Source organism: Lepisma saccharinum, chromosome 8 (assembly GCF_977018435.1).
Source record: "Lepisma saccharinum chromosome 8, izLepSacc3.1, whole genome shotgun sequence".
NCBI classification, from domain to species: Eukaryota; Metazoa; Arthropoda; class Insecta; order Zygentoma; family Lepismatidae; genus Lepisma; species Lepisma saccharinum.
This window is the reverse complement of record NC_139236.1, coordinates 57,912,232-57,928,171: the sequence shown is the minus strand read 5'-3', so window position 1 is coordinate 57,928,171 and position 15,940 is coordinate 57,912,232. Positions and strand designations below refer to the sequence as shown.

Sequence of the window (15,940 nt, the reverse complement as noted above, 5' to 3'; positions counted from 1 at the left end):
ATTCATCGTGGAACGGCCACAAATATATTACTTATTATATAGACATTTTAGCAAAAAATTGCAGAAAGGTAAAAGCATTGTGAATTGTTCTTTCTGTAAGTGAATTGTACATTACTGGAGGTTCACGACGTTCTTGTACATCATGGGGTCAACTGCACCTGATGTAACAATATTCAAATAATGGATAATTCTTTAATTATAAATTTGAATACAGTTAAAGTGTGTCTACAAATTGTACAACTTCAGACTGCTATTATTTTTCAATAATGGTGGAATACATTTTGAAACAGCAAATTTTATTTTCATGTGTGCAGTATAACTCATACTATCCTGCATGCATTATGGATGTTATTGTCAAAAAATACTTTCAATGTCTGTATAGTAAAAGGAGGAAACAGATATCCCTACCAAAGGTAGGTGTCAGTGAGATTCTGCCAATGGATACAACACCTAGGAAACATTCTGCGATTGTGACTTTATCGCAAAATACGTCTGCGACGCAAAGGAAGACAAGCTGCAAAATTCTCTGTTGGTGTAGCTACCGTAAATCGTATTATCAAGCAGTACAGACAAACTGGTTCCATTTCACCTAATAAAAAGGCACAATGTGGGAGGAAGAAGAAGACATCGCCATATGATGACAGATTTCTTCTCAGAAAAAGTAAACAAAACCCGGCCCGGCTCTAACTGCAGTGGAATTGACACGGGAATTGAGAGACAAAGGAGTGCATTTGGACGTTTCCAATGTACGGTGTAGACTTTTTGCAGCTGGACGGAAACCAGGAAACCAGTGAAAAAACAATTTCTTTCGGCTGCAATGCGCAAGAAACTTCTCTCGTGGGCCCGTGCTCATCGAAATTGGACAGAAGACGACTGGAGAAAGTTGTGTCTTCAGATGAAACACATTTTGAGGTCCAGGAACAGAGGGTTCAATACATGTGTCGGTCGAGTAATGAATCTGTAATGTTAGCACATCTGCAACAGACCGTAAAACACCCTGACAAGAAGAATGTTTTGGGGATTCTTCACCCATGAAGGACTAGGATCATTAGTGCTGCTATGATGAATGCTGACAAATACATACGTGTTCTGAGAAGGAAAATTATTCCAGTGCTCCAGGAGAAGTTTCCAAATGGTGACGGAATTTTCCAGCAAGATTTGGCTTCTTGTCACACTGCCAAAAAGCACAGAATTTTATGAGTGAGAACAATAGTCGAGTGTTAAGTGGCCAGGGAACTCTCCGGATCTAAATCCAATCGAGAATTTGTGGGCTATTTGCAAACGACGAATATCAAAACTGAACTGTTCCACAAAGCAAGCAGTGATTGAGTCTCTTGTTCGTGTTTGGTTCCATGACAATGAACTTAATGCAATATGTTCAAAGCTTGTAGAATCTATGCTGAAATGTGTAATGGAAGTTATAACAAAAAGGAGGACATAATAACTATTAGAAATGATTATCTGTTTGTACCTTATGTGAAAATGAATATATGTACAAATGTGTTTGAAAAAGTTGAAGTATTCTATGTTGTAAGACAATAAATGTAATTTTTTGGATGTAATTGCTGGGTTCCGATTAATTCGCACGGGACTGTAGGTCTATTCAAATAAACCAGGAAAGTAATATCTTTTGCACATGTGTAACTTTTAGACAAAAATTTGTAATTTCTGCTATTGTTTTTCTATTTCTAATATACCTCTAAATGCAGGTTGGAATATATGTGTGCTGATGCATGTTGATCCTTTCTTCCAGCCAGGACATATCCCTCCCATGTAACTGTCATTTACACATAATTTATCTGCTTTGTAGCTAATCAGTGGTGATTTATTCATTCTAGTTTTTGGACTTTTAACCACTGTTATTTTTTAAAGAGATTTACCTGCGTTTAAGAGGTAATGCAATCCTGGGCAGTCCCGTCCCCGGGGATCAAGGTGGAAACCTAACGGTGCCACACGAAGCCTTGATTGTGACCTTGACGTGGTCATCTCACGAAGTGGAGCCTGAGCCACTGATAATCCTACCTGGCAACTTTATGTATATAGAGGTCCTTGTGACCGACAGATGCGGTGGAGTCTAGGCCACCAAGAATAATCCTCCAAGGCAACCATTTATAGACCATTTATACGATCTAACAGACTACACGCTACCCTGAAGACGGAGGCAGATTCAGCCTCCGAAACGTAGGTAAATCTCTCTAAAAAATAACAGTGGTTAAAAGTCCAAAAACTAGAATGAATAATTTATCTGACATTACTAGTTAGAAGTGGTTGGAAAAAAGAAAACAGTTTTTTTTTTGGGGGGGGGGAACATGATTTTTTTCCAGCCTGGCTTCTTTTCATAAAAGTGCTATAAATCAATAAAAATACAAGAGTTGGCAATATTTATCTTGTTCCACAGCTTTCAATTATATCTCTACTGTAAAAAGACATAAATTTCTAAATTTAAAATACAACTTACAACATAGAAGTCTTTTTTGAATGGAAGTTTTTTTCCGAGTGTTATTTTCATATTACCTAGTTGCAAAATCAGGCATTACAAACCTCTAAACCCACAACAGAAACTGCAAGTGAAATAGGTGAGCTGCAATTGGTAAAAACCCAAAATTTCCATTTCCCCCCAAAAAAGCAGTCATTTAATTTTTTAATATTAGAAAAAAACAGTGCAACTTTAGATATTATACTGTTGATATTTCATTCCTGCTTTTATCATCTACGTGCATACAAAGGTATGACATCACTGAAGATAAGTTATGTGAATATCAAATATAACTTTACGATGGGAGTTCAACAATTATTGTCCCTAACATAGATCTGAAACAACTGAATTTTTTTCTGTGTTATGCATAACTCTTTGAATGATTACACACAAAATTTCAGCCACGCAGGGTCTATAATGTTAATGTTATGTTATGTTTTTCAGGACAAGGTGAGCCCTGACTGAGAAAATGGAAAAATTGGAAGTGACAATCGTCATTAAGTACTGCTTCAGCCTTGGGAACAAGTGAAAGTCACTCAGGGCAAGATCTGGAAAGTAGGGAGGGTGCTCGATTAGTTCAAATCAAGCAGCAGCAACAGTGGCGGCTGTAAGATGACTTCTGTGGGCTGGAGCATTGTCTTGCATCAGCAGCACTTTCCTGTGACAATTCCCTCTGCGTTTCTCCTTGATTGCAACCCTCACTTTTGGAATCAATTGCGAATAATAGTCACCTGTGATCGTCTTTTGGTGCTGGAGGTAGTCAATGAGCAATACTCCCTTGGCATCCCAAAAAATGGTGGCCATAAGCTTGCCAGCTGATGGAATTGTCTTGAATTTCTTGGGGAGCATAGAATCATGGTGCCACCGCTGCATGCTCTGTTGTTTTGATTCAGGGTCATAATGGTGTACCCAGGTTTCATTTACGGTCACACATCTACCACGAAAGTTACCTGGGTTTCTCTTAAAGAAGGCCAAACTTGTCTCTGAACAGCGGTACTTAATGACGACTCTCACCTTCGATTTTCCTCAGTCAGGGCTCACCTTGTACTGAAAAACATAACATTAACATTATAGACCCTACATGGCTGAAATTTTGTGTGTAATCATTCAAAGAGTTATACATGACAAATAAAAAAATTTCAGTCACTTCGGATCATTCCTTCTACGTTAGGGACAATAATTGTTGAACTCCCCCTCGTAGACAAACTGGTGGCCAGTGCTCGAAGTGAAGAAGGGATAAACAGGGATGGTATCCCCCCCCCCCAGCTCGCAAAATTTTCGCAAAGCATCACCAGCTCTACGATACACTCATATTTAGTTCTCTTGATACGATCGAAAAGTGGAATAGCATGCAGCTCATGTTCTTCTCAAAACTGATAATTGTTTCCTTTTTAACAGAAATCAGAGAATTCACTCAAAGTGACAAATTGCTTTGTGTTGTAACAATATGAGATAGCTTTCAATTTTCAACCTAACCACTAACGTGAGACAGGCAAAGGAAGGCAAGAAAATTGCAGAATGCTATTCTTCAAGAATCCAGGGAGGTAACTTATTATGACACACACAAAACACAGCACTCCTCAATTCTATTTGGCAGACTTCATCTCATCCACCAGGCTTGGGCTGGGCTGGAGGTGTGAGCATTAGATATAGGCAGTGATTGAGTGGTGAGTTTTTTCATCATTTTGCAGAAACGCTGGAAATAACAGCTAGACACACAGAACTTTCTGAAAATCAGGAAATCAAGGCACATTTAACAGAAGGTGCCTGCATTCTTATTGTTTGATAGAGGAAGACAAGACTAGTTCGAGAGGACGAATCTACATATGATAGGAGAAGTGGGTAAAAACATGGACAAAACAATACGTAAGATTTCAGATTAGCACTTCTTTCTGTTTTTGTGATTATTATTGCTTACTTTGTTGCGTCTGTGATTTGTTATGACCAGGGAATGGAGTAAATACATATTTATGTGTGAAGCTGCAATCAGTTATATTTTGTATTATCTTTGCGCATCATGGCATGTAGACTCGAAACATTCCATTTTTATTTTCCACATTTGTACATATATAAGGTTTTGGCTCATATTTTACGTATTTTAGTTATTTTTACATAATATTTCCGTATTTCAAAATTCTTCTCAACATATACTCCATATTCCCGTCCCAGTGTGACTGAAAGACTTGGGTGAATTTCTTGTGAATAGTTGACAACGTCCAAAGCAACGTTAAACAAATGAAACTTTACAACCTTTTTTATACCCTCTAATTGTGTTAATTAAGATTTTCTGTCATCTGAAAAATAATGTTTTTCTTAAGTCCATATATAACTTTACATTTTAGTGAAAATAACAATATGTATTTACATATTTAGCACATTTTTATTACATATAAATCCGTTTCCTGGTTATGACTATTACAACTCATAATATCCCCTCTCAATGTATATTGCCAGTGGCATTACTATGTGTGAAACTTGAATGTGGTAACAGTAAAGTAAAGTAAGGTGTTCCCCTGTGCATAGCACCACGCCATGAAGGCGTATAGGGGGTGTGGGGGTAACGCCCCACACTTTCTTGATCCGGTCGTGAGTGGGGGTGATGTGATCAGCATCACACCCCTGACCACCTTTACCCCCCAGGGTTTCCCCCAGGTACCCATGTTATTCGACGCTGGGTGGGCACCGGGGCCACTTCCACCATTAGAAAAGTTCCCGGATTTGAACCGGCCGGGGATCGAACCAGGTACCTTTAGCATGGTAGTCAGACGCGTTACCGACTGAGCCACCGACAGAGGCAGACAATTTTCATGGAACCTCTTTTCCCTTACCAGTTCTGCCCTTATTTTGCTACTAGACTTGACGAGTCAGTGCATGCTCACTTGTCTCAATGGTTGCAACTAAAACAGGAGGATTATACAATTTGATTACCATAACATGTAATAAGTTATTTAGTATGCTGTTCTGAGTATGGCATAGATTACTTATACGAGGGTTGCTATTTATGTATCCGGAACTGGCAACACTGATTTTGCTAGGTAACATCTAATATATTCATCGTAAAGTTGGACATTTCCATGGTATATGTACCCAGAACGTTGTGCTTACGGATGCTATTTTTGTTTGTTACAGGGACTTGAAAATTTCATCGGAGGCCAATAATGGAATTAACTCGAGAACATTTTCGAGCAATGATTTTTTACGAATTTTGACGTGGATTATCTCAACAACAGTGCATCGATCAACTCACTTCGACTTTTGGCAATGAAGCACCATCTAAAAGCACTGTATATCACTGGTTTAATTAATTCAATCGTGGCCGTCGTTCGCTCACAGACAAATCTAAAGAAGGGTATCCAAAATCGGTTGTTGTGCCAGAAAACATTGATGCTGTGCGAGAACTGATAATGCAAGATCGTCATGTGACATATCGTGAGATTGGGGCATCCCTGGGCATTAGTATGACTAGCATACATAAGATATTTCATGAACATTTAGCTGTGAAGAAGATTTGTTCACGTTGGATCCCGCATAATTTGACAATTGCTAAAAAAAAGGCTCGTGTCGATTGGTGCAAACAAATATTCACAAAATACAATCATGGTGCTTCAAAAGCCGTGTATAACATCTCACACAGGTGACGAATCTTGGATCTATGCATATTAGCCAGAAAGCAAACAGCAGTCGACGGTGTGGGTGTTCCAAGATGAGCCAAACCCAACAAAAGGTGTTCGTGCAAGAAGCACTTCGAAGCAAATAGTCACTTTTTTTTTGGGGGGGGGGGGAATGGACATGTGGCTACAGTGGCACTCGAGAATCGTAGAACCGTCAATTCTGAATGGTACACAGCCATTTGTTTGCCAGAAGTCTTTGGGGAAATCAGAAAAAACAACCAGCGACGCACGATCATTCTTCACCATGACAACGCAAGTTGTCACACATCGGTCCAAACAACTTAGTATTTGACCGGTGAAAACATTGAATTGATGGGTCATCCGCCGTATAGCCCTGATTTATCACCAAATGATTTCTTTTTGTTCCCGTACGTGAAGAATAAGCTACGTGGTCAACGATTTTCGATGCCAGAAGAAATGATTGATGCGTTCAAAATGCATACCTCAATCGGAATGGACAAAGTGCTATGAGAATTGGTTCAAACGTATACAAAAGTGCATCGATCATCATAGAGAATATTTTGAAAAACAATAAAAACATTTTCAATTATACATATATTCTTTTGTTTGTTATTCTGGATACATAAATAGCAAGCCTCGTATGTCCTTAACAAATATAAACCACACACATTTACATACATAGAAATGCATTCAATCTCTCAAATACTACTGTTAGACCTGATCAGTGACAGCCATACAAAAATTGAGGGCATATGATCCATATGAATATACTGTATTTACTCATGTACAATGTGCACTTCTTTCCAAAAAAATTTCCCCCAAAAACTGTGATGCGTATTATGCACAGAATAGTTCAGACAGCAAACATTAAAACCATGCATGTTTTCACTGTCACTGCATGTAACACGTATATATCAACAGGTGCAAATACAAATAACTAGGTTGGATTTCGTTAGAAATAATAATATTCAAAAAGACACTATAAAAATGAAATAGCAACTTCGGTAACAGTTCTGATTGTTTTATGATTTCTCCTAACACAAAGACTAATTATTGTAGAATTTTGGAAATCATTGTCACACGAAATTTGAACCTTCCTTGTCACGTGCCAGTTTCGACGACACAATGAATGTTGCAAGGAGGAATGGTTTCTCGGAATCGACAAGAGATGGCAGCACGCTATGTAAAGAGGAGTGAAGGAAATTATAAAAAACTTAGAGCGGAGAAGAGGGATTATATATATTATAGTAAATTGAGAAATATATAAAAGAAGAGTTCAAATACTATAATAGAAGTAAATAGAATGATGTATGTAGTAATGTAAAAGAATTCAGAATATAGCCGCATATGAAACGTTTAGGAAAGTCATTAAGCGACCAAATGAATTCAGAAATGTATCTCATCTCAATTTCTTTTTGATTCTCTGACGAGGAGAACATCGTCAGCTTTTGCATTTGTCCGTTCCCCGGTGGCGCTGTGTCAAATTAGACGCCCCGAAGCACTTTTCGGTTGCGCTTTTTATTATTCGCACTGGGCCATTGGCAGCACTTTTTATTAGCGATCCTGGTTTTCCCCTTTGGTCGTCAAATAGGAGGTGGCGCTATTGTCAGTTTAGTCGACCCTACTCTTTCTACAAGTATAGCTTGTATTGTTTGACAAAGAAGCGGGGGGAAAGCGAGCACATAAATAAGATTATGCTTTAAAGGAAGATAATAAATTAAACGAAGAAAAGAAGAAGAAGCCTTTTCGATTATCAAAGAAGAAGAAGCCTTTTGATAATAAAAGAAGAAGCTTTTCCATATTGAAAGCAGAAGCTGTTTCCATAATAAAAGAAGAAGAAGCTTTTTCCATATTAAAAGAAGAAGCCTTTTAGAAGAAGAAGAAGCCATTTCCATAATAGAAGAAGAAGAAGCTTTTTCCATATTAAAAGAAGAAGCCTTTTAGAAGAAGAAGAAGCCATTTCCATAATAAAAGAAGAAGAAGAAGCTTTTCTATATTAAAAGAAGAAGAAGCCTTTTAAAAGAAGAAGCCTTTTGATAGAAGAAGCCTTTTCGATTATACACATATATATATATATATATATACATATATATTCTCTGTATTTTGTCAAGTTCTCAGAATATAGATCCACATTTTACTATATCCTCTTGGCTATAAAACGCTTTCTTATTTGGAATTCTCAAACAAAGAACCTATCCCCCTGAGATTAAGATATTTGTAGCCGTGGTAAATAACATGTAAGTACGTACCCACAAGGGGCGTAGCATCAGTGGCGCCCATAACGTGGAGCTTTACCTTACCCACGAATGAGAGGTAGCATTAGTGGCGCCCAACGTGGGGCTTTACCTTACCCACGAATGAGAGGTAGCATTAGTGGCGACCAACGTTGCGGCTAGCAGAATTGTGACTAAGAAAGCGAAAAAGGAAGAAAGCCAAAATGGAGGAAGAAAATAAAAGTGGAGGACGAGGACAGAGAAACTATAATAGAGGAAATGGAAGACAGAAAGGAAATATTAAACTGCTGTGGAAAAGAGGGAAATAAGGAAGAAACTATCCTATGCAGCTCATGCAAAGAAATGAAGCATTGGCTATGTGAAAAGATAAGAAGAGAAAAGTACATAGGAATAAGTGAAAGAGGAGATTACGTATGCAAAAATTGCAAGGAAGAAAGGATAAAAGAGAAAGAAGAGAAGGAAAGGGAAAAAGAAGAAGAGAAAATGAAAGAAAAACAAGAGAAAATAGAAGAAATGACCGTCATAGAAATGTTCCAGAAGTTATCAATGAAGGCTGATGAAAATAATAGAAGACTCGAAGAAAAGATAGATGAAAGTAGGAGAGAATTAAAAGAGAATAGTAGAAAGTTAGAAGAAAGTAATAAAAAGATGGAAGAAAGGCTCGAGGAAAACAGCAGGAAATTGGAAGCCTCGAGATCCGAAACCCATGAGATGTTCTTGAGATTGAATGAAACTTGTGAAGGAAATAGAAAGTCGCTGGAAAGTAAGATAGAAGGAACAATGCTGTCGATCGAGAGTACGAGTTTAGATATAATTAGAAGAATACAAGAGGAGGTTTCGAATCTCAGAGAGGAAAATAAACAAAGAAACGAAAATTTGGAAGGAAAGCTGGTTGAAAGTAAATCTCAGATAGAATTAGCCGTTCCAAGAACAGAAGAAAATGACAGCAAGACAGAAGTAGATGTTTCCACAATAGAAGAAAACAAAGACAAGATAGAAGAAGCGAAGGTCCTTATAGAAGATAGAAGTTGGAAGATGAAAGAGGAAAGTTCCAATGACGAGCAGGACAGCAAGATAGAAGAAGAAGTTATAAAATTAAGCGAAGTAAACAAAGAAGATACAGAGAAGAAAATAGAAGAAGAAAAAGAGGAAAGTTCCAATGACAAGCATGACAGCAAGATAGAAGAACAAGTTATAAAATTAAGCGAAGTAAACGAAGAAGATACAGAGAAGAAAATAGAAGAAGAAAAAGAGGAAAGTTCCAATGACAAGCATGACAGCAAGATAGAAGAAGAAGTTATAAAGTTAAGTGAAGTAAACAAAGAGGAAGATAAGAAAATAGAAGAAGATGAAAGAGGAATAGAAAGTGAGGAAAAATTTAGTTGTCAATGTAACGATGAAGAAATCCATGTCAAAATGAAGATAAAAGAAGAAAGTTCCAATGACGAGCATGACGGCAAGATAGAAGAAGTAGCTATAAAGTTAAGAGAAGAAACCACTCAGGAACTTAAAGAGGTCAAAGAAGAGGAAGATAAGAAAATAGAAGAAGATGAAAGAGGAATAGCAAGAGATGAAAAATGTAGTTGTGAATGTAATGATGAAGAGATCAATGTCGAAATGAAGATGATAGAAGAAAGTTCCAGTGACGAGTCTCTGACGGAGGAAGAAAATAAGCATAAGCCGAGCAGAAGATGTAAACAAAGAAGAAAGAGAAGTAAAATGAGATTTAGATATATTCACGTAAAGACATGGAAGAAGAGGAAGAGAAAGAAACTAAAAATAGAAAGGAACCTGAAGAAAGTTAAGAATACGCTAAAAAGAGTCGACATAGATCAAATGGATTCTGATGCTACTTTGCCAAAGAGAAGGAAGAAGAAGACGAGATGGAAAAGACAAGGAGAGCATGCATTTGATGAAGATGTAGAATATAAGAAGAAGACTTGGCAGAAACCAGATTGGAAGAAGAGAGATATGAAAGTAATTTCTTTACTGGAAGAAAGTTGGAAGAGGAGGAAGAAGAATCTTGAGAAGAATAGAAAAGAAAATAGAAGGAAGAGAAGAAAAGAAGAGGAAGGAAAAGAGAAACAAGATAATAACAAGCAACGAGTATCTGAAAGAATCGGAAGAAACAAATATGACTGAATAGTGCAAAGGAAGGAGATGTTATGACTTATTTAGACTGGCAAGCAGACGTTTCTAGGATTAAAAAAGTTCTCTGAAAAAGTTCCAGTTCTCCAGAAGAAAAATTCGTGGAATTATTAGTTTGGGGCAAATCATAATGATCTATTTGAAAGAAGAAAACTTTTAATTCTTTGATGTTTAGTTCCTGTAAAAAGATATATGTATATATATGATAGTCATCGTTGGAGGAAAATCTATTCTGCAAGTGATATCTTAAAAAAGAATAATGACTGCTAATTTATGTCACCACCCCCATTGAACAATGAGACTGATAGTGAAAGATCAAACCTGTAAAAGAAGAGATGCCAACGAAAGTAATATGGAAAATGGATGTAAACTTTTCAATATACGAACAGAAGAGAAAGAAGATAGAACAGTTAAGCACAGAAGGAAGTTAATTACGAAGAAAATTCTCAGGAAAAAGGAGAAGATAATATGAAAGAAGATCGAATAGTATCAGTAAAATGAATTATTTGCAAGCTTAGACGACTAAAGGTCATCGTGTATTTAGAAAAGTGTAAAACAAACGGGTTGTAATCCCAAAAGTTAAAGAAGAATCGGTTGTATTCCGAGAAAAGGGTTGTAATCCCAGAAAATAAATATATCTAGATACATGCTGATATGAAATTAAGGCTGATGTGAAGAATTAGTGTAGCTGATAAAAACACTTAGATGGTCAACTTAGAGAAGAGAGAGAGTTCTTTGAAACGGAAAAATCTGAGCTAACTGATAATCTGTAGAGAGGTTGCTGAAAGAAGAAAAGAGTGAAACGAAAATTACTATTTTGGCATGATATTGTCAGGTAAAGACTATCTTGGAGAAATTAGACGAGCAGACTTGCAGGAGATGAACTATTGAAGAATTATATTTTGTATCTAAAAATAACTTAAGAGGTCACGAATATTTCCGGAACGGTGATAAGATATCTAGAAACGAAAATAGAAAGAAGAGATAAATCGAGAGATGAAGAAAAATGCTGCCTGCCAGGAGATATAATTTCACAGTGAAAGTGAAAAGCAATTTAAGCTGTAGAAATGAGAACCAATGAGAAAAGTCAAACGAGATGTAGAGAAAGTGGAAAAATTTATCTATTTCCAAAAGATTTTTTCCAATATATAAATTTTTATCCTCAAGGAGGGGGATATTGTGTCACGTGCCAGTTTCGACGACACAATGAATGTTGCAAGGAGGAATGGTTTCTCGGAATCGACAAGAGATGGCAGCACGCTATGTAAAGAGGAGTGAAGGAAATTATAAAAAACTTAGAGCGTTCCCCGGTGGCGCTGTGTCAAATTAGACGCCCCGAAGCACTTTTCAGTTGCGCTTTTTATTAGTCGCACTGGGCCATTGGCAGCGCTTTTTATTAGCGATCCTGGTTTTCCCCTTTGGTCGTCAAATAGGAGGTGGCACTATTGTCAGTTTAGTCGACCCTACTCTTTCTACAAGTATAGCTTGTATTGTTTGACAAAGAAGCGGGGGGGAAAGCGAGCACATAAATAAGATTATGCTTTAAAGGAAGATAATAAATTAAACGAAGAAAAGAAGAAGCCTTTTCGATTATCAAAGAAGAAGAAGCCTTTTGATAATAAAAGAAGAAGAAGCTTTTCCATATTGAAAGAAGAAGAAGCTGTTTCCATAATAAAAGAAGAAGAAGCTTTTTCCATATTAAAAGAAGAAGCCTTTTAGAAGAAGAAGCCATTTCCATAATAGAAAAAGAAGAAGCTTTTTCCATATTAAAAGAAGAAGCCTTTTAGAAGAAGAAGCCTTTTAGAAGAAGAAGCTTTTCTATATTAAAAGAAGAAGAAGCATTTTAAAAGAAGAAGCCATTAAAAGAAGAAGAAGCCTTTTGATAGAAGAAGCCTTTTCGATTATATATATATATATATATATATATATATATATATATATATATATATATATATATATATATATATATATATATATATATATATTCTCTGTATTTTGTCAAGTTCTCAGAATATAGATCCACATTTTACTATATCCTCTTGGCTATAAAATGCTTTCTTATTTGGAATTCTCAAACAAAGAACCTATCCCCCTGAGATTAAGATATTTGTAGCCGTGGTAAATAACATGTAAGTACGTACCCACAAGGGGCGTAGCATCAGTGGCGCCCATAACGTGGAGCTTTACCTTACCCACGAATGAGAGGTAGCATCCTTAAAGTAATGAGCCCTGTTTGGACTCGAAAAAAGTTATTGAAGTTGAAAAAAACAACTTGAAAATTACCTTACGCAGTTCTCATCAACAAGATATTATCCATCAACAAGCGACAGTAAATATCGTAGAAGCGTAGGAATGAATGTAGAAGTAAATCGGAACCCTAATACAATGCATTTAGGGACACTATTTTAATACTAAGGGAAACAAACCTAACCTGCCTAACCTAACCACGAAAGCATATATTGTACAAAATCTTAAGTAATCGCTAAAACTCAGCAGTATGTGTTAAAGGACGTACATCGAAATCGAACCATGTAAAAGTTGCATTTGTAGCATGATGAAATTGCAATAAAACAAAAGGAACTTGGGCCCTTTTGTTAACTGAAAACTGTGCGGATTAGCTACAGAAGGTTCCAAATTACTTCTCCATTCATTCCCACTCTTCTGCAATACTTGCTGTCACTTCTAACAACTGAGAATGTCTTATCCATGGGGAGCGCGCATGCTTGTGTAAGGTAATTTTTAAGTTGTTTTTTCTTTCAACATCGATAACTTTATTTCTCTTGTAGTTTACGGTTGATACATGCATAAAGGCAGTTCTTTGTTGTGATGTTTTAGGAGAACACACGCTCCCTTCATCAGACATTTATTTTTATTTTGATTAAAGATACAGCTATAACAATGGTTAAAAAATTGTAAAACTTATTATTTTTGTTAATTTTTTTTTAACCATTGTTAACTAAACTAAAACTAAATGTCTGATGAAGGGAGCATGTGTTCTCCTGAAATGTCACAAGAAAACACTGCTTTTATGTTTGTATCAACCGAAAACTACAAGAGAAATAATTCTACAATGCAAGCAATGCATACATGCAAGAAAAATCAAGAACATTTTTCTAAATCCAAAGAGTGCTCATTGGAAGGTACTTTAAGGAAGGTTCAAATTTAGTGTGACAATGATTTCCAAAGTTCTACGATAATTAGTCTTTCCGCTAGGAGAATTTGAAAAAAATAATAAAACAATCTGAACCGTTACCTATAATTGTTTCTTGCTCTTTTTCCCATCAATTTTCACGTGAAAATACGGCAATATGTTAACTGATCAGTATAGCTACAAACTTTCTTACCTTCTGGTGTTACTTTACAGATATCTTCAGAGTGAAGTTTTGCTTACCTTCCATCCTTCTCATGACTCTTGAAATCAGAATCCAATAAACTTTCATCTTTGATGTCAAGGTTATCTTCAGTCACATTGAGAAACACTACACCCAATTCACTTGAAGTCATCACATTATTACTGCTTCCATTCCCTTCACTTGGAACCTCCTCTTTAGGGATGACACAGGATTCTGGCTTAATACCATAATCTGCATTTTTATCTACATCCACAAATAATGGAACGGCAGTTCCATTGAAGTTTTCTTCATAAGCCACATCTAATTCTTCAAATTCACTTTTTAAACATATTTCTTGTTTGACAGTTCTCCCCCCTGATGAATTATTTCCTTCCATTCTGATTAGTCTTTGCTGATTAACAATAATTTACAGCATGCAAGTTACGGGCACTACCCGAAATCCAAACTATTGCACTGAAATAAAAGAAAACCAAAGTGAAATCAAAACAATACAAATTATTCATGCACACAAAACAGAAATTAATTAATATATTAATCAGAATAGTACCTATTTAGGCTAGTTGTTGTATATCTAATTGATAGAACAAAACATGTTTTGACTACAGCCATCTTTTAATAAACTCAAATTTATAACAAATTACATCACAAAAATTAGTTTATGCAAGTGACAGTACTTGTAAGTTCCTGCTGTCTGAGACATTTTTTTGCAAATGGAAAATGTATACACGTGTAGGAAATCGAAGGGTTTGGAAATACTAATATACTCAAACCTGATTTCTATTACGTTCAATTTACAAATAGCAACAACTTAAGCATGCTAAAAGTGCGTAACTTGACCTACCTAATCTACACAAGCAAACATACAGAAGCATGATTTTAAAAAAATGATCTGCAGAAGAAACAGTAAGTAATGACCTAATGAGAACACCAGTACAGTATACTAGTGACAAAATTTCTGAAACCTCAGAAAATATGTGACCTACAGACTTCCCCATGACAAACTAATGCCACTGCTTCCATGCCAGTGTCGCAGATGTGGTGGTGGATCTCTATGTGCAGGTATATGTAGAATTTGATTTATTTATTTATTTAATTACTTAGTTTCAGATACAGGACTGAAAGACCATTTTATACTAAAACTAGCAACATGTAGAAAATAAAAATAACAACAACAAAACAAGACAATACAAGATGGCAGACGAAAAAAAAAAAGAAATTGTTACATGTACATTCTTAGCAATTGTCGGAAACTGTGTTCTGACAAGAAAATATCGGTATTTACAGACAGGTTATTATATAAGTGGGGGAGCCTATAGTAAAGATACCCCTGTAGGAGAGACAGCCTTGTAGCGGGAATGTGAAAGAACTTTACGTTGCGGGTTGGCCGTGCGGGTACTCGTAGATGAAATTGGTTGACAAGGAATTCAGTTTTAATTTTGCCATTAATGATTTTATGCAAAAATTTCATGTCTGCTAGTTCGTGACGAGTGTCTGGTGACTGGATCTTCAAAATAGACATAATCTCTGTTTTATGGAGGTGTCTGAGAGAAGGAATTCTATGGCGAGCAATTGCGAGGAAAAAGCTGAGGACAGAATCAATCCTGGAAAGATTAGTTTTAGAAGCCATAGTCCAGATGGGGGAGCAGTATGCAAGAATGGGAGAGATAAAGGATTTGAAAAATATGCTAATGGCTGATTGGTTTTGTATTTCAGGGAACCTGTACAGAATACCAAGGAGATACATGGCTCGTTTAATAGTATATGTAATGTGATCATTGAAGTTTAGCTTTTCATCGATGATAACACCAAGATCTTTTTGAGAGGAAACATTTTTGATGGGATAGTTTTTGAGAGTATAAATTGAGATCAGTTTGTTCCTTTTTAAGGATATGGTGAGGCAGGAGCATTTCTGAGGGTTCAATTCAAGTTTCCACTGGCAACACCACACAAGTAGTTCTGTAAGAGCTTGTTGTAGGATTAGTGAATCGCGTTCCGATGAAATTTCTTTGAAGAGTTTACAGTCATCGGCAAAGATAAGTATATTTATGGGAAGAGAAGACAGTCTGTCGGGCAGATCATCCATGTAAATAAGGAACA

General features: G+C 36.4%; 1 protein-coding gene across 6 annotated transcripts in view; it reads right to left on the bottom strand.

The window, feature by feature from the left end:
* LOC145991028 (uncharacterized) overlaps nucleotides 1–15,940 on the bottom strand; it is a 67,638-nt gene that overhangs the window by 40,973 nt on the left and 10,725 nt on the right. For 5 of the 6 annotated variants that reach the window (XM_083126704.1, XM_083126705.1, XM_083126703.1 and 2 more), the window contains exon 2: nucleotides 13,882–14,296. In XM_083126704.1, coding sequence (XP_082982830.1) covers nucleotides 13,882–14,219 — 338 coding nt within the window. In that variant the 5' untranslated portion in view covers nucleotides 14,220–14,296. Of the gene's footprint in view, nucleotides 1–3,462; nucleotides 3,524–13,881; nucleotides 14,297–15,940 lie in introns of those variants that run through there. The other variant, XM_083126706.1, reaches the window with a different exon arrangement.